General features: G+C 46.3%; 1 protein-coding gene across 1 annotated transcript in view; it reads right to left on the bottom strand.

The window, feature by feature from the left end:
- Positions 1-153: 153 nt before the first annotated feature.
- LOC130259837 (transmembrane protein 132D-like) overlaps positions 154-26,701 on the bottom strand; it is a 179,078-nt gene continuing 152,530 nt past the window's right edge. Inside the window, exons 6-9 of the mRNA XM_056504582.1 lie at positions 9,198-9,403; positions 6,414-6,687; positions 4,464-4,655; positions 154-1,627 (exon numbers count right to left, since the gene is read on the bottom strand). Of these exons, the coding sequence (XP_056360557.1) occupies positions 500-1,627; positions 4,464-4,655; positions 6,414-6,687; positions 9,198-9,403 (1,800 nt within the window). The 3' untranslated portion in view covers positions 154-499. The remainder of the gene's footprint in view (positions 1,628-4,463; positions 4,656-6,413; positions 6,688-9,197; positions 9,404-26,701) is intronic.

The raw sequence follows: 26,701 nt of genomic DNA, 5'->3' as shown, positions 1-26,701 counted from the left end.
TTAATGTTCCTGGCTGGATATTCTCTGCACGTGCCTCCAACGACATGCTCTTTTCATGGATCTATTTATTCTGAGACCAATCTTTTGCTTTTAACCAAAGCTTGCAATATTGAACAGCAGAGCTGTGTGAGCTTTGTAATATCCAAACTGCACTGGAGTTTGTTATATTTATTGATTTCCTGGGAAAGCACAGAGAGTGAGACCGTATTATTTTTCTAAGTTGTGTTGTTTTTTTTTTTCATGTTACCGTGTATCAAAAAACCACACACATCTCTCACTTCCATCTCTGAGCACAGAGAAGAACTTGAATTGTAAGAGCTGTCCAGGATCTCTGCTCTCCCAGCTGCTTTTGGGCGGCTTCTTGGGGCTCCGCTGAGTGATTATCCACCAGCTGATTCTCGTCAGAACACAAGGTTTTGCCCCACTACCCAAAATTAAAGGCAGAAGGTGAGTGAAAAACAAACAAACAAACCAAACCCAGAAGGTGGTTTGTGTCTCGTCACGCGTTTTCGTGCAACCTCTCCATGTAGTTCTTAAGTTCCTTGCACTCCCCCAGGTCCATGTCCTGGCAGACCCATTTAATGTCGTCCTCGTTGCTCATCAGGATGGAGCTGACGGCGGGGCAGCCGCGCTCGGAGGAGATGGCGGTGAAGGTGGTGAACGTGACGCGTTTCCTCTTGGAGGTGGGCGAGGCGGCGGGCTCGCCCCGGCGCTCCTGGGCCTCACCCAGCGAGGGCTCGGCGGGCCCGAAGGGCTGCCCGTCCTCGGGGGCAGCCGTGCCGAGCAGGTGCCGGCTGTCCCGGCAGCCCAGCCCCGTGTCGATGGCCGTGACCTGCTCCTCGGGCTGGGGCCCGAAGCCGCCGTGCTTCTCCAGCAGCTCCGTCCTGTGGCTCAGCCCCACCCAGTCGTGCGAGTGGCTCAGGCCCTCCTGCTCCTCCAGGGGCACCTGCTTGCTCCTGTACCTCAGAGCGAAGGCGGCGCAGTTGATGAGGAACACCAGGATGGCCAGGCAGAAGACGCCCAGCAGCGCGTACATGCCGATCTCCAGGTCGCTGAGCCCCCGGGGGGACTGCACCAGCTCGCTGTCCCCCGCGTCCCCGCTGTCCCTGGGCAGCTCCACCTGCGCAGGGAAGCTGGTGAAGTCCAGGGGCAGGTTCTGGCTGTCGTCATCCAGCAGGCTGTCCCTGTCCTCCTTCCTGCTCAGCACGGCCCTGTGGGTGGTGGTGGGCCTGCCCTGCTCCAGGCCCATGGAGGAGCTGTAGAACTGGCCGTGCCAGGGCTGTTTCTGGTTCTCCAGCTGGGCTCCAGCGCCCCTGTGCTTGCTGTCACTGCTGTTGGCGTCGCTCTGCCCAAACCTGACCCTGATGCTGCCGCTGCCCACGGCCAGCACGCTCTTCCTCTTGGATTTCTGGCAGGACTCGCTGATCACCATCTCCACCCTCACCAGGGCGCCCTGGCCCTCGGTCTCGGCTGCGACCACCGGCCAGCGGACCCTGGGGTCGTGCTGGATGGACACCACGCGCTCATCCAGGGAGCTGGCGGACAGGGAGAAGTCCTTGGAGTCATAGACATCCAGGGGCACCACAGAGCCGTCACTGAACTGGAGCCAGCAGCTGATGGCTGCCTCCTGTGGCACAGGAAACAAAAATTAAATACACACTCAGAGTGATCATCACAGGAACTGTGCTCTGCTCTGGTTCGCTCCTCCTCCTCACAGGTACCATTAGTGATCAGAACAGAAATCCACAGGGAGAGCAGTGAAATTAGTATCTTGCCAAGATGTTAACACAAAGTCTAAAACACTTGTTGAGGGTAAGATTTGTTTCCACAAAGGTGCTTAAAGGAGCCGCATCCCCCCTGGGCTCTGCAGGATCTACTTCAGCACCATAATAAATTGCATGCCAGGAAGCATTACCAGTGACTGAGATCATTTATATTATATATATATAAATAGATATGATATGATATGATATGATATGATATATAATATAATATAATATAATATAATATAATATAATATAATATAATATAATATAATATAATATAATATAATATAATATAATATAACTATATATATATATATTATTTGTATATTTAAGTAAAAAGCCCCAACATTATTTCTAAGCTGTTTAAAATACAAAGTCTCCTCTTATTACACAAAGCACATGTTAAAAGATAGCTAACACAGCAAACAGGCCTGCCCACGACTCCATACCTTCACTCCTGGAGTTCTGCCTCCCAAATTAAATTAGCAGATTGCATAAGCAGAGGAAACCAATCAGTTGCTTCTTTAGGAAATGGCCAGGGCAATTTTTACACTTGTTAGCAATTAAAAGCAAGACAATAATAAAGTTTAATCTCGTGTCACAGCCATGCAGATTGTGTACTCCAGTGTGTGTGGAGGCTTTCACTGAATGCAAATGGATCTGACCTGGGAATAATCCTGTAACAGAACCTGCCTAATGCTGCAGCTTTGCTGATCCTGACTTTTGGCTTCTGACTTGAAACATTTTTGAGTGTTTTTAAATTTCAGGAAACACGTGCTCACCCATTTCTGAAAATCAGTCTCTAAGGACTCTCAAGTGGCCGCTGAAAATTGCTGTGCCACCTGAAAAAAATCTTTGCATTTGTATATTGAACATTTACAGACAAAATTCTGGTTGCTCTCCTGGAATCTCATCCTGCTCCTGATGTTCTGACTTGTCCTGGTTGGGATATCTGCACTGGAGAATCCCCACCAGCCTGACCTGCCCCCATCAGTGGATTCTCTACGGTCTGAAATGAGATTTTTTCTGGTCAGAGCTGGGATCACCCTGCTCTGAGAGTCTGACAGACAGACAGACAGACACCCAACCAGCAAAATAATTTCTGAAGATCATGAATATAGAAGTCCTGTTTCTTTAAATCAGCAGTTTTTCATACAGACTGCATTTACGTTCTCACTCCTCATATGCACAGAGAATAAACACATTTGATTATCCTTTAAATTGTTCACAGTACAAAGTCATTCACCTGTTCAGAGCATGGAGAATAAGCTCCCAGTCTTTGGGGATTTTGTGGAGCACAATCTCCTGGCCTGATTCCCAAATCCTCAGAGCCACAAAGCTCCCCTGCTTCAATGGGGGATTTGCTTCTGTCTCTATTTCAGGACAGAGCCCTAAGACTTTGCTGACACTGTCATAAATCCCAGCTTTGTGTTTATTAATCTTTGGATGTTTCTTGAAGACTGCATAGAGTTTATGTCATCAACTCTCATCCTCCCCCTGTGCTGCTTAAACCTGCATAAGCATTTAATGATTTTGCATTGCTTGTAGGGACTGTGCAGATCCTGTCCTGAGCCATGGAGGGGCTGGGCTGCCTTTCCCACCAGGCTGGAGGGCACACACACAGTTTTCTCTCTGGTTTAGGGTGGTGCAGAAGGACCTGTCCAGCCTCCATCTGTGGGATGGGAATGCCAGGCTGGCAGCACAGTGGGACTTTGGCATCACCCCCTGCTCCTGGGCTGGCTCAGGGCACTTTGTTAAACTCCCCAAGTCGTGGATTAGCTCACTGGCCTTCCCTCAGCCTGCCTGGCATCGATTCCTTGACTCCTGGAACACGATGGCAGCCTGGTTTTTATCACCCTATAAAGCAGCTCTGCATTATTTCTCATCCTGCCTCCCAAGGATAAGACCCCATGATGAATTAAAGCACCTCAGCAGCTGGCCAGGCTTCAAGTGTGCATGCCATGATCATTTACCTTTAAAGCTCAGAACATGCCTAAGTGTTAAGAGCCCAGTGCATCCTTGATGAAAAGCCCCAGACTGATGGATTTGGTTTGGAAAAAAAAAGTTTAAATTTCAAATGTGTACAGAAGCACAAGGACAAATCCCAGCAGGGACTGATGAGGACATGGCAAAGTCCAGAAGCCCTTGGTAACTGTTGGTTCCCTAATAAAGGAACTAAGAGTAATAGAGGGAAAACAAATGGTTTATGAAATCATGAATCAGGAAATGAGTCAGTGATGCTGATTCATGTTCCAGAAATGACTCAGAATGAAAGGGATGTTCCCTGACTTCTTAAAGTGCTCACAGGAAGTGACTAAAGGAAGGAGAGTTTGGCACTTTCCCATGGAAAGGTGGAATTAAAGGGTTGGTTTGGATACCTGTGGTGGGAGGCTGTGGTGGCAGAATGTGCTGGGATCCAGGGGGTGCTGGATGGACAGAAAAGGGGAATCTGTGTGTGTGTGTGTGCCTGTTATTCATGGGATCAGCCACCACAGGAAAGGTGTTTGCTGCCTGTTCAAACACAGCGCCCTTTTGGGAGATCTTTGTTTTTCTCTTTAGGACCCTTGGTGGTCTTCAGGAAAATCCCATGAACAGAACATTCCATGAGCACTAGAAGTGAAGCTCTGCTCAATCCCAGCAGCTGGGAGTGGCAGGGGCAGTGGCTCAGAGCTGTCCCTCCCTCCTGGGCAGCAGTACCTGCTTGGGGGACTGCAGCAGCTCCTGGGCCACTGCAGTGGCAAAGATGGCCCTGTTGCTCCCTGGGCTGAGCTGCAGGGACAGGGACAGTCCTGCCACCAGCTGCACTCCCAGGTCAGTTATTGTCACCTTCTCGTCCAGGACTGTCACTGTCTTCTCAGCCAGGATGGCATCTGAAAGGGGGGACAGTATCTGGAAAGAAAAGCTGGAGTTAGAGCAGCCAGTTTGTACAGCACCACCAAACAACCACCCAGAATTCATGTAACACAGGTGAGGGATGCTCATGGGAAGGATTTCTCACAGCAGGCACTATTAAAATGTGATTAAACAGGACTAGTGACATTTTGAACCTCTTCTGCAATAACAGGAGCCTGTAACACCTTTCACCTTTTACTTTCACCTGTGCCATTCCCCTCTGCAATGTGCCAACCACATCTGCTTCAGATGTGGTCTGTAAATATAATAACATCTGCCTCAGATGTAAATATAATAACCACATCTGCCTCAGATGCAGTAACTAGCTGTAAATGTAATCTTTGTATAAAATATAAGTATTTGATCAATCTTCATGTTTTGAGGTAGCATAAATATAATGCAGCCTGTAGATTTATATAAAATCCACTGAATAAGTGGTATTTATTTCTGTCCTGTGGAAAGGAAGGGTAATGTATTGCTACAATAACCTCTCATGGTACTGAATGCAAAATTGACAGAGGGAATTTGTTTTGGTTAAGAAAATACACACAGAGGTCAGAGCAGTGATACATGACATCCAAGATGCTCATTAGCAAGCAAGTTGAATTTAATGATCCATGCAGGGTACAGAGCAGTTTGGAAGCAGCTTGTAAGAGCTGTTCTTTAAATATAACTTGCTTTTTACCCTTGGATTTTTCTTTCCACAGTTTTATGTGCACTGGTTGGTTTATGAGCATTGTGAGTTGCAGAGGTTTAGAAAGGCATTCAGAAAATCTTTGCAGATTTTGCAGAAAGCCAAAAATCTGAAATCCCATTTCTCCAGCCTTGACAGGCTCGTTATTGACAGGTGTGCTGGCTGTTCCCTGCTTTGACAGTCTGGGATGATAAGAATGTTTGGAGAGAGATTTTATCCCTGTTCTAGTGTTTGTTAACATGTCTCCTACTTCAGTATCACTGCAATAATCTCTCTCCCCCATCTCCTTCTCCTTTTCTTTTAATTAATATTTGGATTGATATTCGAGGTGAATTTTCACTTTGCTCTGCCAGTGCAGGCTGGGAGAAGACTGAGCTGTTCCAGCAGCTGCATCCCTGTGAAAACCCAAATCCTGGCTCGAGGTTCAAAAACTACAACCTTGGCAAAAATTAGAAACTATTGGACAAAAATAATCAGACAAAGCCTGCCAATACACATTGTTGTTTCTTACCTAAAAAATTATTTCAAATTCTTTCAGATTACCTACCTAATATTTACAATTACTTTCCAATACATGACGATTTTATTACACTGTCCAAATCTGTCTCAGACCAACCAAAGAATGTCAGGCTGGCATTCAACATGGATGGCATGAAGAAGAAAAAGGAAAAGACATACCACACCCAAAATCCTCCATATTGGCTTCAAACCCCCTACTATAAACATTTCTAAAAATTCACTTTTGAGGTTTGGTATCTCAAAAGTGGCTTTCATTTCAGTCTCACTCATGGTTTCCATATTCTCAAAATCTAAGCATTCATTTTTGTAATGTCTTCCTGGCTCATCCTTCCCAACACACTTTTCTAACAATCTCATTTGCACTCTACTGACTTTTTGTGACTCGCAATTCTTCCTGCAGCGTTGGCAGATTTCTCCAGGGATTTAAGTCCGGCCCCCAGGACCCCTGAGCACCAGGCCAGGGCCTCTCAGACCTTTGCCAGGGGGGTCTGGAAGCACTGGGGGAAGGCAGGAGCCCCGGAGGAGAGGCCAGGTGTGCCTACCTGGATGGTGGTCATGCCGAGCTCCAGCCCCACCAGCACCTGCCCCTCCTGCAGCCGGGCGATGCGCGGCTCCTCCACCTGCATGAAGTCCCTGACCAGGTGGGTGATGTCCAGCTGCCAGTCCGAGCCCAGCAGGTGAGCCAGGGGAGCCCCAGGCTCGGGGGGCTCGGCCACAAACTGCGTGAGCACCCTGACCATGGCGTGCTGGTACTGCAGGGCGCAGCCCCGGCCCCTGCGCTCCTCCTCGTCCTCGTCATCGCTGTCCCTGGCCGGCCTGGGGACAGCAGAGCAGGGAATCAGCTCAGCTGCACTGCAGCACCACAGACACACCTGCCTGGGGAGTTCCTGGTGCTCAGGACAAACTCAGGGGCTCCCTATAGTCTTGTGGTATTCGAGAAAGGATTCGCGTTAACCACACGAGTTTTGGAGTTTGTATAAAGCAGAAGGTTTGAGAGAAGAAAAGAACTTACAAAATACTTTAAATACTTAAAATAACAAAAGAACATGGACCTAGATAAAGGGAAATATAAGATTAAACCCATTCTGTTTAAATCCCCCTGTTATGAATATGTTTCCTAAATAAGTTGTATCTACTGGCAGCTTTCACACAGCCCAGCACATTCTGCAGAATCAGATTTCCTGCCTTGGTGTGATCAATCACAAACTATCTGCTAAAGATCAGGCTTCCCACTTCTCCTGTTTTTATCTCCCACCACCAGATGGTTACATGGCCAATTGTCCCAAGAGCTGTCCCACAGAAGTTTGGAAGTTTCTTTGACCACCAGTTCTTACCTTGCAGAACTACTACAACAAAACAATAACAATTGTTGATTACTACAAGGAAAACCAGACTATAAAAAGGGAGCTGCAAACCAGGTTCAGTGGAAGTGGGGAGTGGGAGGTGACCCCTCACGTTTTCCCCAGCACTGTGTGCTCTGTTTATATAAAATAAACCAATCAAAATTTTGCTAAATTTTTTTTTTTTTTTTTTTTGCTAACTTTGTTTCTCATTTATAACATTCTGATCCTGAAGTTTGCAGTTTATTTGGTATCTCAAGGATGGCTTTCATTGCAATCTCGCTCATGGTTTCCATATTCTCAAAATCTTTTGCTAAGCACTCGTATTTATAAGGTTTTCCTGTTTCGTCCTTTCCAACAGCTGCCTGAGGCCAGGCTGCTTCCTGCAGGTTCTCCCACTTTGATCCTGCATCCCATGTTCAGAACTCAGGAACAGCACTGGACATCACCTCCCAGCTCTGCTGCCACACTGCCCTCCCCAAGTGCCTTCCATTGTTTTCCAGGTCAAGCCCTTGCTTTCAGGACCTTTAAGCTCCTTTTCTTTCTGGATCTTCCCATAAACATCTCTGTGTTGCCATGGAAATCTCCTCTGCACCTACACACACATCCCTCTCTGCACAGTACAATTTGAAATCACATCTCCACCAAAATGTCTTTGCTCTGACGCTAACAGGAACCTGTAATAAATGTCTTCATTTGCAGGTGGTAACACCAAGGACCTGCTCTGTCCATTTGTTCCTCTTGTTCTTGATAACACTGACAAGAGGTGCAGACAGGTCTGACCTGCTCCATCCATCCATCCATCCATCCATCCATCCATCCATCATCCATCCATCATCCATCCATCATCCATCCATCCATCCATCACTCCATCCATCATCCATCCATCATCCATCCATGCCATCATCCATCCATCCATCCATCCATCCATCCATCCATGCATCCATCCATCATCCATCCATCCATCATCCATCCATCATCCATCCATCCATCATCCATCCATCATCCATCATCCATCCATCCATCCATCCATCCATCCATCATCCATCCATCATCCATCCATCATCCATCCATCCATCCATCCATCCATCCATCCATCCATCATCCATCCCTCCATCCATCCATCATCCATCCATCCATCATCCATCCATCATCCATCCCTCCATCATCCATCATCCATCCATCATCCATCATCCATCATCCATCCATCATCCATCCATCCATCATCCATCCATCATCCATCATCCATCCATCCATCATCCATCCATCATCCATCCATCATCCATCATCCATCCATCATCCATCATCCATCCATCCATCATCCATCCATCCATCCATCATCCATCCATCCATCATCCATCCATCATCCATCCATCCATCCATCCATCATCCATCCCTCCATCATCCATCATCCATCCATCCATCCATCATCCATCCATCCATCCATCATCCATCCATCCATCATCCATCCATCCATCATCCATCATCCATCCATCCATCATCCATCCATCATCCATCCATCATCCATCCATCATCCATCCACCCATCCATCCATCCATCCATCATCCATCCATCCATCCCTCCATCCATCCCTCCATCGCCTGGGCACTGGCAGTATCTGCAGCCCTGTGTGCTGACTCTGGGACACTGATCAGTGCAGGGAGTGGAGCAGGGATGTGCTAACTGTGACCTCTGACACTGATCCGTGAGCTGATGTCTCATCCTGCCTAACTTGACCAATTGGCTCTTCCCATCTCAGTCATTAGTGCTACAAAAGGAAATTGATTTCCAATCCAGGTTCAGGCAACCTGCAGCTTCCATTTCCCTTCCAAGCCCAGTGCAGGAGCCTATTGAATAAATGTCTGCTGACCTTCAAATTTACAGCAGAATTGCATTAAGGCCAAATGAGCATGTTCAGATCCACTGGTCCTGACAGGTCCCTGGCAAGTGCAGAGCCCAGAATGAACATCCTCTAATGAAACCTACCTCTTATTAGAGATGATGGGGACTCTCCAGCCCTTGATCTGATTTAGTTCTGTGTCAGAGACCTCTATCTGCAGCGGGAGACGAGGAATCCAGACTGTCATTTCTAAAGGGGCACTCAGATGCTGGTAAGTGAAATTAACTATGACATTCACTTTGCCTTTCATTTCCTTCCCGTTGACAAAGACATAGTCACATCTGTCAGAAACCTGCAAATGAAAAGGAGAAGGAAAAAAAAATAAAAATTAATGAGTCTCTTCACTAATTATAAAGTTCACCACATGCTGGGTAAGTGAGTGGGAGGAAGAGAAAGGATCCAGGTTTAGAGCAGCTCCAGGTTCAGAGGACAGCCAGGAATAACAAGGAAGGTGCCTGGTGTGCCCTTAATGGCCTGTGTAATTCAGCATCATTTTACCAGGCTGGTTTTTCCTGCTGTAAACAGTTCAAGTGTGAGCTAAGATAAGGAAACAGCTTTTTTTTGGTCCTTAATTCCCACTCCAACAGCAGGACAGACCTGGGATGCTGGCAGGGAGAGAAGGTTCCTGTCCTCTCCCCAAGCTCAGACTGCCCAGCTCTCCCCTGTGTGCACCAAGGAACCCCTGAGGTGGGAGAACAGGTGAGTGCCTGCAGGGAGGGCTGGGGAGGCACAGGTGTCCCCAGTCAACCCCAGGATGGGACAGATTCTTCAAGAGTCCTGTCACAGGTGCCAGGGAATGGGGTGTCCCAGCCAAACCTCATCCCAGCAGAGCCCAGGGCTGTGCCCAGGCTGCTGCCAGACCCTCACCCAGCCCTGGAACAGCAGCTCAAACCAGCCCTGATCTCACTTTATTTATCACCTGCAGCTCTGGACATCAATATTGCAGAGAGTTAGTAAATCTCACTCAAGCAATTTAGCAGCTGCTGCAAGGATCTAGGTGAGCTGACAGGACCTGTTCATTACAGTTAGTTAAAATATATGAGTAAATGTACACGTCAAATAATTTATTAACTACCACTTTACCGTGCTGATGATCTGAAGGAATGATCTATTAGAACCCTGAACCCTTTTCACAATCCATTACCAGCCAGACCTTCCATTCCATTCCATCAATGTATTTAATATTTCTCACTTTGGGATGTACAGCCTCATCCTTGCCTGAATTTAATGCCATTTTCTACTTTTCTGTTTAAATGCTGAATGAATTTAAATCATATTTAAATATCACCAGCTTCTGTAGGATAATTGGCATTCCTAATAATATTATCTTTGAACAACAACAACCCCCTCACAGAGAGATCCATAGCAAATGCATTTCCATCCAGCTTTGTCTGAGCCCAGGTAACACAGCAAAACCAGGTTATCATGGCTCTTGCACTGCCTGCCTTCCAAGCCAGGTCTGTTTTAAGGTCAAACTCCTGTTGGTTTCAGCAGGAAATCAGGAGTTTGTGTACAGGCAGATTTGTGGTTTTTTGGGATTGCCTCATGTAAGCCTGTTTTACACCAGCTCCTCTCAGGATCCAGTCTCCATGTGCTGCACAGCAAGGAAATCCAAAAACCCCAAAAAACGTGAAGGGAGGAGCTGAGGGCAGGCAGCTGAGCACAGGCACGTCAGGGCACTGATGTTCCATCCACTCCTTCCCAGTGCTGATCCCAGCTGAGCTGGGCTGGGCTGGGCTGTGGGAGAAACTCAATGTGAGCAGCAGGAATGGGGAATGGCTCTGGGGGAAGCACAGGAACATCCCTGGAGCAGCAGGAATGGGGAATGGCTCTGGGAGAAGCACAGGAACATCCCTGGAGCAGCAGGAATGGGGAATGGCTCTGGGGGAAGCACAGGAACATCCCTGGAGCAGCAGGAATGGCACAGGAACATCCCTGGAGCAGCAGGAATGGCAGAGGCACATCTCTGGAGCAGCAGGAATGGCAGGAATGGCACAGGCACATCCCTGGAGCAGCAGGAATGGCTCAGGCACATCCCTGGAGCAGCAGGAATGGCACAGGAACATCCCTGGAGCAGCAGGAATGGGGAATGGCTCTGGGAGAAGCACAGGAACATCCCTGGGAGCAGCAGGAATGGGGAATGGCTCTGGTACATCCCTGGGAGCAGCAGGAATGGCACAGGAACATCCCTGGGAGCAGCAGGAATGGCACAGGAACATCCCTGGAGCAGCAGGAATGGCACAGGCACATCCCTGGAGCAGCAGGAATGGCAGGAATGGCACAGGAACATCCCTGGGAGCAGCAGGAATGGCACAGGAACATCCCTGGAGCAGCAGGAATGGCAGGAATAGCACAGGAACACACCTGGGAGAGCAGGAATGGCAGGAATGGCACAGGCACATCCCTGGAGCAGCAGGAATGGCACAGGAACATCCCTGGAGCAGCAGGAATGGCAGGAATGACCTCCTTGCTGGAACTCCACACAGACTCTCCCAGGCCACAGAGATAACTCTGAATTGTGCTGGTCAGAGATGGGAATCAGGCTCTCAGATTTTAAATTCATGAATGCTCAAGCAATAACAAGAGAAAGAGAATTTGGCAGGCAAACAGACCTCGATTCCAACTTTATCAGGGTTTACTGCACAGAGTTAAAAAAAAAGAATCCATCCCTAAAGGACTACTGTATGAATGATTAAATAAATACCATGACCTTGTGCCTTCAAGATTATGATTTATAGAACAAACTGATGGTCAGGAAAGAAATGACTCTGCTTGGGATACCCAAGTGTGCCTGCTTCCCTGGCTGGGAGGGGAGTTGCAGCTATGAGCTCACTGAGCTCCCTGGAATGAATAAGCATCACTGCTCTGCTGCAGTCTGCATGCAGTCCTGACAGAGCAGCATCCAAACGTGGGGCAAAGGACAGGACATTTCCATAAACCAGGCCAGCACAGCCAGGAGCAGGCCATCAGTGAGCAGGCAGCCCAGCCATGCTGCTCCTGCAGCCACATCCCAGCCATTCACCCTCCAGCACCAGAGGGGCTGAAGAGATGCAGGGGGAGCAGGAAAATCCAGCTGCTCTGTCCCTTCTGAGCCTTGGGAAGCTGTTCACTGGGACAGGGGCAGTGTTTGTGCAGGGATTTGCTGCCAGGACACACATGGCCAGGGGGAAGGGATGTCCTGGGCACTGGGATGTGATTCCAGAGCCCCAGAGCAGGGAAGACAGATCCAGGGAGCCCTGTCCTGACCCAAACAGATCCAGGGAATCCTGACCCAAACAGCTCCAGGGAGCCCTGCCCTGACCCAAACAGATCCAGGGAGACCTGCCCTGACCCAAACAGATCCAGGGAGCCTTGTCCTGACCCAGAGAGCTCCAGGGAGCCCTGTCCTGCCCTGACCCAAACAGATCCAGGGAGCCCTGCCCTGACCCAACACAGCTCCTGGCAGTTGTTGGGGAAGGTAAAACAGGAAAGCTCAAATAACCAAATAACCATGAAACAATGGGATGGCCCCTGAAGGTAATTAATCCCCTCTTGATTAAACAATGCCCAGAGAGCAACTCCAAAGGGCACAAAAGACTTGCCAGGGTCCAAAGATCAGATCTTAGAGTTTAGAATGTAACACACTGTGCTAATATAAGGATTCCTATAGGCTGTATGTAAATGCTGTAGAATTTGTATTTTGTGTTAGATTGGTTAGTGGAAGTTAGAATATTCATCATGGAAGATTTATTGTACTGTAAATGGGAAATCACTCTCCTCTTTTCTCCTTACTCTCTCTCTTTACTCTCCCTCTGCCTTTGCTCTCTCTCTGCTGGACAAGGCACTTCTTTTTTTACATTTATTTTGTCTTGTTTGAAAAGGAATCATCTCTGTCCCCACCTTCTCTACACTCCTGGGGTGTGATCACAAACCAGAGAAATGAGCTTTTATTCATTTATCTTCTTTTATTCCACATTATCTGTGGAAGAAAGCACCAGACTCCTGGAAGCCTTGCAGCAGGACTTCAGCCAGCCTGGGGAAAATGTGGAAGAAGGAATAATGCCTCTCACAAATCCCTCAAGTCCCTGTCACACTGACCTGCAACCTGCTCTCCAGTGAACATTTCCATTCCTTTCCTAAAGGGATTTTCCTGCTTTTCCTAAAGGGATTTTCCTGCTTTTCCTAAAAAAGGGATTTTCCTGCTTTTCCTAAAAGAATTTTACTGCTTTTCCTAAAAAAAAGGATTTTATTGCTTTTCCCACTCCCCTGTGTGCAGGCTGTCTGTGGGACATCTGAATTTGTGGCTGACATTCCTTTGGTCCCATAAACTCTGTCTTAGCTTTGGGCTGAACAGAATCCAAAACCTAATGGGAGGGAGGGAAGGGGGAATGTCCATCCCAGCTCCCAGAAGAGGCACTCACAATCTCACTGTCAGCTCCCAGAAATAAGTTTCTTTCCCCACCTCATTATCATTATTAAATTCCCATGGGATAACAGCAAAACCTGCACAGGAAACTGTTTTTTTTTTTGCTACAGTAATTCTGCTGGAACTCTTAGGAAGTCACAGCTAATAAATCTTTGAAAATAAGATGTATCTTGAGCAGTTTAGGTCTGTACATCTCAAGGGTGGCCAGCAGGGAATGTAAGCCACTGATAATCCCACATAAAAATCTGTATTTTGGGATCACCCAGAGCCTCTGTCCCCATCCATGTTCCTACAAGTGCTCTCTGGGTATAATATCCACTTCAAACACAGCCCTGCCACCCTGGAGAGCCCATGGGATCTCTCCTGATTTAGCACTGCACACATTTTCCTGGGTCTACCCGCAGAAATGGGGATATTTAGAAACCCAAGTTATGGTAATGAGCCCTGCCTAAATCACTGCTGTCAGGAGAAGAATGGGGGAGTCTCTGCTAACCATTAAAAATGAATGAGGAGGGAAATAAATAAGCAAAAGCAGTTCATTTGAGCTATAAAAGACTTGAGAACACAAGCTGTGTACAAGGTACAAAAGGATGAGGCATTATTAGCTCTGTAAGTCATTTATAAATGACTCAGGGGAGGGGGAGCTCTGCAGAACTGAGCCCAAAATGAGCCAGGGATCAGCAAGAGCACAGGGCTCAGCCCAAGGGACCTGGCCAGGAGGGACCTGGCCAGCCTGGGCTTCCTGAGCAGCTGGGGTGAGAAATGTCCCCAAATGGGGGTCTGTAAACCCCCAAATCTGGGTCTGTAAACCCCCAAATGTGGGTCTGTAAACCCCCAAATGTGGGTCTATAAACTCCCAAATGTGGATCTGTAAATCCCCAAATATGGCTCTGTAAATTCCCAAATCTGAGTCTGTAAACCCCCAAATGTAGATCTGTAAATCTCCAAATGTAGATCTGTAAATCCCAAATGTGGATCTGTAAATTCCCAAATGTGGACCTGAAAATTCCCAAATCTGGGTCTCTAAACCCCCAAATGCAGATCTGTAAATCCCCAAATGTGGGTCTGTAAATTCCCACATGTAGATCTGTAAATTCCCAAATATGGATCTGTAATCTCCCAAATGCAGATCTGTAAACCCCCAAATGTGGATGTGTAAATCTCCAAATATGGATCTGTAAATTCCCAAACATGGGTCTGTAAATTCCCAAACGTGGGTCTGTAAATTCCCAAATGAGGATCTGTAAATTCCCAAATGCAGATCTGTAAATTCCCAAACATGGGCCTGTAAATTCCCAAATGTGGATCTTTGAATCCACCCTGGATGCTGCTGGAATTAGGGACAGCCCCTCTGGAGGGATAATTCCATAGCCAGACACCTCCAATGTTTTTAGGGCTTGTTTGCTGCCAGGCTTTGCAGTGACAATGCAAGCCCACCTAGCACTGCTATAAACAGATATTAGCAGAGACCTGTGCACATGAAAAATGGTTTTTACTGCACTAATCGAGCTGAAGCATCTCATAGAGCATATTGATTTAGAAAACTCTGATACCAATTAATTTCTGAGAAATATTTTGGTTTGTTCTGCAGCTTTGTGGCAAACATCAACACCCTCAGCTGAATTTACCCGAGTGAGACAAGCAGTGGGACACTTTAAAAGGACTTAAATTCTGGGCAAACATCCAATTGTAGCTGCAAGTTTAATAGTTCCTTTGTGATCTGACACAAGGTCTGCTGTGTGCTGCTGTTACCAACTGAAAAATCCCCTCATTAACAGTCCTCAGCAATCACCTTTTGCTTTTTAAAATCCAGACTTGGGGGATAAAACTTCAGTGTTTTTTTCCTTCCCACCTTTCTTTTGCCCCCGTTTCCAGCACTGAGCACAGTGCATTTGCACAGATTTTTATTCATTTTCTGAGGCAGAACAGCAGCTTCTGCCCAGCCCTTTGCGAGCACATTTTGAAGAGGTTTAATTTTCACACTCTGTCCTCACCTGAGATTTATTTCTGTCCCCACTGGTCACTGAGCTCAGACCAGCCAGGGGCCACCTGAAGTGTCCCAGGGCTCAGTGTCCCCTCTCCCAGGCACTGGCACCCCAGTGCTGGAGGATCAACACACCTACATTTGCTTTCATTTTTGGGTCACGAAATTCAGTTTCATTTCAATTTCAAATGATTAGAATTATGTAAAGATACCACAACATCAAGGAAAAAGCTATTTCAAAATGAAAAAAAAATCAAAACATTTCATTTTGGAAACGTCAAAACAAGTTGTTTCCTTGACACAACAAGAACCTGGTAGCGTCCTTTTCTTCTTTTTTTCTTCTGTCAGAGATTAAATTCCAAGGAAATTAGCATTATTTCATGAAGCTGCTTTACAGGACTACAAATTCTGACTGAATAAAGCCTGCCAAATTTTCCCCTATAAGCCTGAATCAACTGGGGGCACAAATCAAAACAAAACCATCACTCTGCTGAGTTAAATTCCAATCCCATGGGACTGTGGTCCCTTTGGCACCATGAGTGGTGCCATTCCCAGGGGCAGGAAGGGACAGAACAGCCTTTCCACAAACCTGGGTTCACTCCCAGCTCCCTCCCACCCTCATGCATGGCTGTGTGGGATTTATTGACATCAATAAGGATACTGAAGGGTTAAACTCGCACTGAGTTTGGTGCTTAAACCTCTCCAGGCATCCAGACTTTAATCTGCCTTTGATGTATCTGTACAAGGATCCTATCCCCTTGTTTTACAGGGATTTTGCAAAGCCAGATCTGTAAGAAACAAGGAAGAGCTCAGGTGCTGGACTTACCCAAGTGCATCTTTCTGCTGAAATGAAAATTTCTGTGTGGTTCCTGGGGGCAGCCCTTCACTGCTCACCTGCAGCAGGTGAGGGCAGGGGCAGAGAATTCACTGCTGCTGCTGCTCCCCTCTCCTGCTGCTGCCACAGCCATCCCTCCTCTGCTGCTGGCTGGGCTGATTCCCTGAGTCCCTGTTTTCCTGATTCCCTGATTCTCTGATTCCCTGATTCCCTGATTCCCTGATTTTCAAATTTCCTGATTTCCTGATTCCCTGATTATCTGATTCTCAGATTCCCTGATTCTCTGATTCCCTGATTCCCTGTTTTCCTGATTCCCTGATTCCCTGTTTTCCTGATTTCTGATTCCCTGATTCTCTGATTCCCTGATTCCCTGATTCTCTGATTTCCTGATTTCCTGATTTCCTGATTCTCTGACTCCCTGATTTCCTGATTCCCTGATTCCCTGATTCTCAGATTCCCTAATTCTCTGACTCTCTGATTCCCTGATTTCCTGATTCCCTGATTCTCTGATTTCCTGATTCCCTGATTCTCTGATTCCCTGATTCCCTGATTCCCTGATTCCCTGACTCCCTGATTCCCAGCTGGAGAAGGAGTGAATTCCTGCCCAGCTCCTGTCTGCCCTGGGATGGCAGCAGAGCCTGAGCCTGGGGCTGCTGCCCTCTGCACACCTCCTGCTGCAGATTTTAGGAGCCACAATGGTTTGTGATCAACACTTTGCCACTCCTGTTAATTGGGTCAATCTTCCCCTCTCAGCCCCAGAGCTCTGGATCACTGCAGCCAGAGCAAAGCAGGAGGGTGATGAACACCCCAAACTTCCCATCACTGAGCTGGGGGTGGCATTTCTCCCCTGCTTCCAGGAAAGCTCAGAGGATTAATTAATACCCAGAGCCTGGAATAGCAGCCCTAGGGGCTCTCCTCCCCTGCCCTGGGAGCAGCCAGGAGGAGAACACCTGCAGAGCCAGTCTGGGCACAGCAAAGGGCTCCTGCAGAGCCAGTCTGGGCACAGCAAAGGGCTCCTGGAATCCCTGGGCTCTCCCAGGGCACCTCAGCAATTGCAGCTTCTCCCCACAAGCAGAGCAGAGGGCTGGGTGCTCTGCTCCCAGCAGGATGAAAGGAGCTCTCATCATCACCATCATCATCACCATCATCATCACCATCATCACCATCATCACCACCATCATCATCACCATCATCACCATCATCATCAACCATCATCATCATCACCCCAGCACACCTCCCCCTCTGCAGAGCCTCTGCTCACCTTTCCCCAGCCCCAAAAAGCCCCTGCTGGGGGCTGGGCTGGGCCCAGGCTCCTCCAGCACCTCTCCAGGGACAGAAATCCCCCAGCCCCCTCACTCCCCACTGTGAGCAGAGGTCATTATTCTGACAAATTAGTTAAATCTCTCTCAGTCAGCAAGGAGGACCCTGAATTATTCAACATGCATCTGTCTTCTTCCCTTACAAAAATGGCCTGTGAAGCAATAAGTGTATTTCACTTGAACCACTTCTGAAAGATGTAAGACAGTCTGGGTTCACTCCAATGCCCCTTGAAGTCAATGCAAGCCTTTCATTTAATTTTCATTTAATTAATTTCATTAAATTTGCAGATGATGCCAAGCTGGGAGGGGTTAGAAGTTCTCTGGAGAACAAGCTTAGAATTCAAAATTATCTTAATAGAGTAGAAAGCTATCTGAAATAAATAGATGAGATTGAAGAAAGGTAAGGGCAAAGGATGAAGTTGGATAGAAACAATTAAGTGCAGGATGGGGAAGATTGGCCTGGTGACATCAGTGGAGAAAAGGATTTGATCTGGAGAGGATCTGACTAGAAACCAGCTCCAGGGACCACAGAGGACTGGAAGATGATAATTAACAACTCCAGTAACGTTTCAGATCTGCTTAGACAAATGACTCTCAAGAATGTTTTCCATAGCTGGGAATGTTGTTCCTTTCATCTCACTTGGGAAATTCCCGTGATTTTTACACCTTATAGTGAGATATGGGATGCACAGCTTTCCCTGTCTGCAGTCCATGCATGTCATCTACAAGAAATTCAGTTTCCTGGGTAAAGAAGAACACAAGCATTTCATCTTTGCATCTCAGATTCAGTATTGATCACAAAAGCAGAAGCAGCTTCTGTTGTTCTGGAATGTGTTTTGCACAGTGGCAGAGGCAGAGCACAGCCCTGTGAAATCCTCCCCTCTCAACCTGAGAGGACAAAGCACTTCTATCACCTGAGGCAAAACAATTCCTGCTCCTCATATGCAATTAGACAAGTTTGCAGTGCACAAAGTAAATATTGCTTCTTTCCTTTTTAGATGTGAGAAGATGCTAAAGATATTATTCCCACCTGTATTTATAGCATTAGCTGGGAAGCATTCTGATGTGCAAGACAAACCACTGCCTGAAAATTGATCACATTTCATTAAAACAAGAAGATTCAAGGAAAAAAAAATACTAAAGAGATGGAAGAAAAGGCATCCTGTTTTCCTCAGACAGCTAAAGAAAAGCCTGGTTTAGGACCAGGGAAATCTCTTTGGATCAATACTGTTTCATTCCTGTGTTTCTTTCATTGCACAGTCAAGTAAAATTATAACAATGGTGCTGCTGATGAAGATTTTATATTTGAACTATTCCCATTATCTAACAGCATTTCAGCATTTTGCAAAAAAAACCTCCTGACAACACTTTGTAGGGCTCAGTGCTTATGACATGAATGTGTGTCTCTGTGTGCATCTGTTCATATCAATACCTATTTCTGCAGCACAGATATCATTATCCTCATTGTGGGAGTGAAGGAATTAATTGTTTACAAAGCTTTTCCCATGGGCACAAAGGGCTGGGGAATGTTATCTGCAAATGCTGTGTGGGATGAGAAATGCAGTCTCATTACTGTGACGTTGGAGAATAATCAGCCAAACCAAGAAAAAAGCTGCATTTAGCATAAATAGGAAAGGCAGGCCAGAAACATTTCCTCTCACATAGGAAAAATGATTAAACAAGCCCACACTTGTGGAATGGAGAAGTCCAGGTGAGGACTGAAGGGATGCAGTTTCTATTTCATCCCTGCCTTTTGACCTCCTGAAAGGTGTTTTCTGTGCTCTGTTTGTTCGTGAATGTTTTATTTTATTTATTTATTTATTTATTTAATTTATTTTATTAGTTTATTTTTATTTTATTTTATTTATTTATTTATCTGCTGGTGTCACAGGAGGGGCTGTGGTGGGCTTTCCCAGCACAGGTGAGCTGACAGAGCCCAGCCCTGGCTGTGCTCAGCTCTCAGCTGCAGAACAGCCCAGGCACAGCCCTGGGGATGGCTCTGACAGCCCCAGGGCACAGGCAGCTCTCAGAGCACGCCCAAGTCAGGGCAGAGCAGAGAAACATCAGCTTTTCTCCCATTGCCAAACCACAAAGCTGTGCCCCAGCTCCCAGAGCAGAGGATCCTGAGCCCACAGCTCCTCCAAGCTGCCTTTTCCTCCCAGAGAATGACAGGAGGAACACACTCAATACAGTGTTTCAGGATGGGGAGTCGAAGGTGGAGGATAATTTGAAAGCATTTTGTAAGATTTCAGCTGCTTGTTCCCTATTGACTCTGATGGGAGCCGTGTGCTTTGATCTCCCAAATGCTTTCACACTCCTTCCATCCTGACAAGCACTCAGGCCACAGATCTATTTACTGGGAAATTGAGGTGAGTCCTGAAGCTTGATATCTGAACTACCTCCAAACAAGCAAGAGAAAAGAATGCCAGGCTGTAAAAGAGGCTGCTCTGAGCACAAACCAGCCTGGATCACACATCCTGCATGCTCTGGGCTCGGGAATGGATGAAGTCAGTAACAAAGTCTGGTGCTGGTCAAGAAGCCCCAGTGAGGCTGGATTTCATACAAGGCTGGATTTCATACAAGGCTGGATTTCATGGGAAGTTGAATTTCATGTGAGGCTGGATTTCATGTCAAGCTGGATTTGACATAAAGCTGGATTTCATGGGAAGTTGGATTTCATATAAAGGTAGATTTCATATAAAGTTGGATTTCATGTCAAGGTGGATTTCATGTCAAGGTGGATTCCATGTAAAGCTGGATTTGATGTAAAGTTGGATTTCATGGGAAGTTGGATTTCATATAATGTTGGATTTCATGTGAAGCTGGATTTCATACAAGGCTGGATTCCATGTCAAGCTGGATTCCATGTGAAGTTGGATTTCATGTCAAGCTGGACATGTGAGGCTGGATTCCACATGAAGTTGGATTCCACGTGAAGCTGGATTTCATACAAGGCTGGATTCCATGTGCAGCTGGATTCCATGTGACAAATCTCAGTGTGGAGCTATCCATCCCTTCAGGACTGCTGGGAATGAAGCTGCCAATTCCAATTTGCTGGTTTCCAAACCAAAAGAAGTTGCTCTATCACCCCTGGATAGTGAGAGGAGGTTTCAGCACAATTTCACCTGGATCTCTGAGGGCTGCTTCCCTCAGACAGGGGGGATTCCCATTGGCTTTGTCCCAAATCCCACTGCTGGCTGCCATGGCACTGTGCAGGCTCTGTGGGTTACAGCAATTCCCTATTCCCTCAGCTCCTGGTAAAACTTGGGGCTAAATTGATGAGAAAAGATAATTTCCTTAATACAGCTGCAGAAGCAACTCCCCTGCAATACATGACTCCTCACACAATTGTGAAGTTCATCTACCTTAAGCAAATCTGGCTGTTTCAGCTACAAGTTGAGCAGCCTTAGGCTTTCTTTATCAGATGAGCAGATGATCTTTTTAACACCTCCACTCTCTGAGTTTCATATCATTCACTAAATCAATCTCCCTCTCATGATTTGTATTTATACCAATGCCCAATTCTATTACAACTCTCTCTTATGCTCTCTCAATTTCCTCTATTATTCTTTTTTAGGGCTACAATAGAATTTCAGTGCCTTACTCAGAGGCTGTCACTTTGTATTTACTGAAACTTGAATGTGCATTATTATTTTATTTTTATGAAAATCTGTGATAACTAATGCAGTGATTCAATTTCTACCACGGGGCTTCATGTTTGGTTTCCTATCTGCCCTCCAACCTTCATTCCTGCAAACAAACTTTTACATCTCTATTTACATATTGGGATCATTAAGGTTCTTTTCATCTCCCTGTCTCAGTGGCTTCAGAAGCTGTAATGGATTTAGGCAGGAGTTTAATTAGGAACTGCTCTTTTCTGTATTTCAGGCCACATTGCACGTGAAAGGGGAAAATATGCCCCTAACAAATGAAAGAATTGATGTGAGCCCCCAAGAGCCCTGGGCTAGGCAATTTTAGTGGAGCAGAAAATTAGTGGGAGGTCCTGGTGCTGGGTCCACTCCATGGGAAGCTGGCATTCATTTTATATTAATATCTATTATTTTATATTTATATTTTCTATTTATATTTATATATATATATTTATTTTTATTCATATATTTATATATATTATAAATAAGCATATATTTATATTTATATTTATATTTATATTTATATTTATATTTATATTTATATTTATTTATATAGCTATTTTTATATATATATAGAATTAATTATGTATATGTGTGTACATGTGTGTGTGTGTATATATATATACACACATATATATATATATACACACACACACACATATATATATACATATATATAATTTTATATTTATATATAAAATCACCCTCAGCACGTTGCCTCTGTTTTGCCATGCAGCCACAATCAGGTTGTTTTCAGCAAGGTTTTTCCTCATTCCCTCTCTTCAGGGAGCAGGGATATCTCAGTTCCATCTCTGGCCAGTCCTGTCCCTGCCCTGGCCCCCCCATGAGGCTGTTCCAGGGAAACACCCAGCTCCAGAAGAGCCTGAAGTGATGGTTCTGTGATGAAACTCATTAAAATCCAGGTTTAATGAGTGCAGTGCCCAGGGATCTGCCAGTCTGAACATCTGGTCCCAGCAGCACTGGTCCAGCTCTCCCCAGTGCTTCCTGTGCTCTCAGGGAAGGAAATCCTCCCTCCCATCTCCAGATGCTGGGACCATCCCACTCATTCCTCTTCCCCAGGAATTCCTCTCTGCAGTTTTCCTGTGCTGAGCACTTTATGCTGCTCAACGTCTCATTTTACCCACCTGGTTTTACCCACTCGACAGCAACAAAACAACAAGCAGCCTGTGCAGGAGCCCCTGTCAGCAGCCAGCCCTGCTGGAGATCAGAGGATCCTGCCAGCCCTGCAGAGATGCAGGTGAGGTCCATCACATTAATCACACCTGTGAGAAAGGAGGGTCAGAGATGGGAGTGCTGCCCAGGGAGGGCAGAGCTCCAGGGGAGATCACACACACTGCTCTACCTGGGAGCAAAGGGCACCATTTGGGGAACTGCTTGTCAAGGTGCCTTCCAAAATCAGCAGAGTGCACAGGCTGCTGCCAGGGGCTGTGAAATCCTCACCCTGGGGACACTCTGCCTTTCAGGACTGGCTACAAGCTTGGAACTCAGCTCAGCATCATCCAAATGTGTGAAGAACCTCCAAGGAACAGGGGCTGATGATGCTCTCAGCCTGGAGCTGAGTCACACACAGACACATCCCAGGCACCTACAGCTTCTCTTTCTCTTCTCTTCTCTTTCTCTTCTCTTCTCTTCTCTTCTCTTCTCTTCTCTTCTCTTCTCTTCTCTTCTCTTCTCTTCTCTTCTCTTCTCTTCTCTTCTCTTCTCTTCTCTTCTCTTCTCTTCTCTTCTCTTCTCTTCTCTTCTCTTCTCTTCTCTTCTCTTCTCTTCTCTTCTCTTCTCTTCTCTTCTCTTCTCTTCTCTTCTCTTCTCTCTTCAATTTGGATTTTCAGTGGCACAAACGAGGCCCAGCCATTAACAGGAGTTGTATGTGTGGGTGCATGTGAGACTGACTTTTTCTTCTAGTGACAGCCAAGTGCAATTAATGTAATGCTCACAGACAATGCATAAAATGCACTTTATCCCATCCATTGTGCCTTCAGAAACCTCCCCACCAGGGCAAAGGATGCTTCCCTTCATTACAGAACTTTCACTTCTCCCTCTCTGCCTCTCAGTGCAATGAAATGGAGCATGTAATGGAACGTCATATTCACAGATTTCATTCTGCCATCAGCTCCAGGTCTGCACAAAACCTCCAACACTGCAACAGCTCAAAGAAATTGCTGAGGGCACTCAAATCCCCAAGTCTAAAGAAGATGCCCTAAATTTACTCAAACAAAACCCCTTTACAGCTGCAAAATAATTACCTGCTTGCAAATAATCACATTATTTCTAATAGTTATTACACGGAACAGATTATTTAAGCTGGGAGAAAATATCAGCTTTGTATAATACCCACCTGCTCTAAATACACAGTTACACTTTTAGTTAAAATTGAAGAGCCATTAAAGCCACTTTTTGTAGGTGCTTAGGTTTCTAATTTGCAATTAAATTAATTGGATTTGAATGCCTAAATTGATTCAGAAATCAGGCTTATCATCCCATAACCAAATAGGATGGTGCTGCAAAGCAAGGCTGAAACAGGGAAGTTGTTCAGCATTTCTGGTGGGGGAAACCAAAGCCACTGGTGAGTCCTACAAGGAAATCCCAGTGCCAGAAAACAGGAGAGCAGAGCCTGCTGTGGGAAGCACCAGATGTGTTCCAGATAATAATTTCTGCACCAGCTAACTCCTGGTTCTGGCACCTCAAGCACTTCTCACAGTGTTTGACTGCTTTACCTTCTTTTGTCTTGATATCTTTAAGTATTGTATATATATATATATATATATATATTTTTTTTTTTTTTTTTTTTTTTTTTTGGTATAACTGCAAAGAGAAATAGTACATGGGTAGCCAAAAGTCACCATCCTAAAAGGAATAAAAATGGTCCAGACAGTGAATAAAATGAGAAATGTTCAATCAACTGCCCTGCACAGACTCTGTTACATAAGAAATCTGAAAATATTTCTGAATCCTTCCTTACTCAGCCACTGATGTTTTATCATGAGAGAATTTTCTATGGGCTGTGATTAAGTGGAATTTAACAGGAGTGATTTCTGGAGGGTCTGTGCTCTGTCCTAGTTAGGGTTATGTGTGTTATTAATGATGCTTATACATTACATTTTGTGTCTCAAAGCATTCTTTGGGGATTTAGCATTAATGCTCTTTATCTGCCAAGGTAATTCAGCACCATTATGCACCTTTTGTGTGTGGCTATGCTGAGACAGATCAAATGAAATGTGCCAGGCTGAAAGCACCTGCCAGAGGCACTGTCACATCTCCCTGCAGCCCCCCAGCAGCACCCACAGGGAGAACAATTGTCACCCAGCCTCATTAAGGCAGGAATGAGAGCCAAGTGTCACAGGCTGAGCCCTCATTAGAACCTGCACTGCCTAAAATCCCATCCCAGCTTTGAGCCTGAGCCTTTCCCTCATCAGGGCAAGGCAGAGCAGGATCATTCAAAATTCAGGTTCATTTTGGCCTTTTGACCCCTGCAGCCTCTCCCTTCCCACAGATGATGTGCAGACCACCCCTGTTCCTCCCAGTGCCCCTGTTTGCTCCAGGATCCCTGCAGGAATTCCAGCTGATGTTCAGGATGCTCCAGAACATGAACCCTCAGCAAGCACTGGCACAGCCCTTGCCTTTGAGCACACAGAAAACATCCTGTCACATGGATTTTTATTTTAGCAAGACCAGCCCCTTCCACACCTGATACAACATCTAGACAGTCCTGCAAATCCCAGCAAAAGCAAATTAATTTAGTGGCTGTGAAAAGTCCTAAACTGGGCAGAGCAGACAGTCAGGACGTGACTTCACTGGGGGTGACAAAGCAGCACTGAGCCCTGAGCCAGGGGCTGGAGGTGGCCAGAGCTGGCACCAGCACCTCAGCAGGGACAGGCTGCACACACTGGGCACTTCTGGGGAGGCAGAATGGCAATTTATGGTCATTCATTTAATTAATTTATGGTCGGCCCAGGGAGCAGCAGCTCATCCCCTCTGCATGCCCTGCTCCTCCCTCCCTCCCTTTTCTCTAGAGATAACCAAAAATCCCTTCTCACAGAGGTGATGGAGCATTTCCCACAGCCAGGGTTCGATGTGCAATGAGCTGGAACTCAGCTAAAACCCCCTGGATGCCCTTGGCAAGTCCAGGGAATCTCCCTGAATGCTCAGATGTGACACTCACAGACAGGGGAGGCACCTGGAAAACCTGCAGCTCCCTCCTGAGGGGATGCAGGGGCACAGGGATGGCACCAGCCCTTCCCAGGGTGGGAATGGGGTCAGGAAAACCGTGTGGATGCCAAACAAAGCCTTTTAGGCAAACACAGAGAGGAGGAGGCACTCCTGGCCACCCCACCCCTGCCTCCCATCCCAGGTGAGCCCAGCCAGGGAGCTGAGCAGGCAGAAATCCCCAAAATGAAAGGGTTTCCCTCATTTTCCCTGGGCAGCAAGGCAGGGATGTGAGCTGTGAGCAGCCCCAGCACTGCACAGGGCTGGGACTCACATCTGGACATGCCTGGGGTCAGCACAGCAGCACATCTGTCACTGGGATGCCCCTGGCAGCCTGGATACTCCTCAGATTCTGCCTCATTCTTTTCATGGGTGCAGACACATCCCTCCCTCCTCTCTCCCCACACAGATTACCATCCCTGCCTCTACACAAACACATATTTTTTCCCATGAAGCACAAAAAAACCCAGACTCCTCAGTATCTGCTGTAGAATTTTGAAGAAGCCTCAATTCAGAAATTATTTGGATTTTCTTTTCCATTGCACAGAAGTTTTTTTATCTTGTAAGCTTACAGCCTTTCAAAAATCCAAAGGGAGTGCAGGCAGCAGTGAGTGTGGCAGTCCCACTGGGGTTTTCAGCATGGATGATTACAGAAAGGCAAATAACACCACAGAAACCTCATTACTTCCCAAGATCCACATCAGAATGATGAATTGGCAGAATATGAAAGAGACAAATCCAGTCACTTCAACAGCTTTAGGTGAGTTTCAGACAATTCCTGGGAGAGGCAAGTCTGCTGTGTTGGCTCCACACTCAGAATTCATCTTTGCCACGTCTGTTTTTCACACCAGAGAGATTAAAATTGTTCCTTCTCCCTTCACAGCCACCAGCAGCAGCCCATGAACTGAACTCTGCAGTTATTATTACAACTCTCAGTTTTGACAGGGCATTTCTCTGAGTTTGTCCTGTATCCTGAGCCCTAGAGCAGAGCACAAAAAGCATTTTCATTTTTGAAGTTGCTCCATCCTAAGGTGAAAAGGTCAGATAGATTCTGATGTCAGGAATACTGAAACTGAGTTGAAATGATGGGACATGATTTCATCATCTTCTATCAGAATGAAATGTTTAGACATTGCAGAAAATAAAAACATACATTTGCTGACTTAGATCAAG

This window comes from Oenanthe melanoleuca, chromosome 15, assembly GCF_029582105.1.
Source record: "Oenanthe melanoleuca isolate GR-GAL-2019-014 chromosome 15, OMel1.0, whole genome shotgun sequence".
In the NCBI taxonomy this organism is placed as follows: domain Eukaryota; kingdom Metazoa; phylum Chordata; class Aves; order Passeriformes; family Muscicapidae; genus Oenanthe; species Oenanthe melanoleuca.
This window is presented reverse-complemented; position numbering and strand designations above follow the sequence as displayed.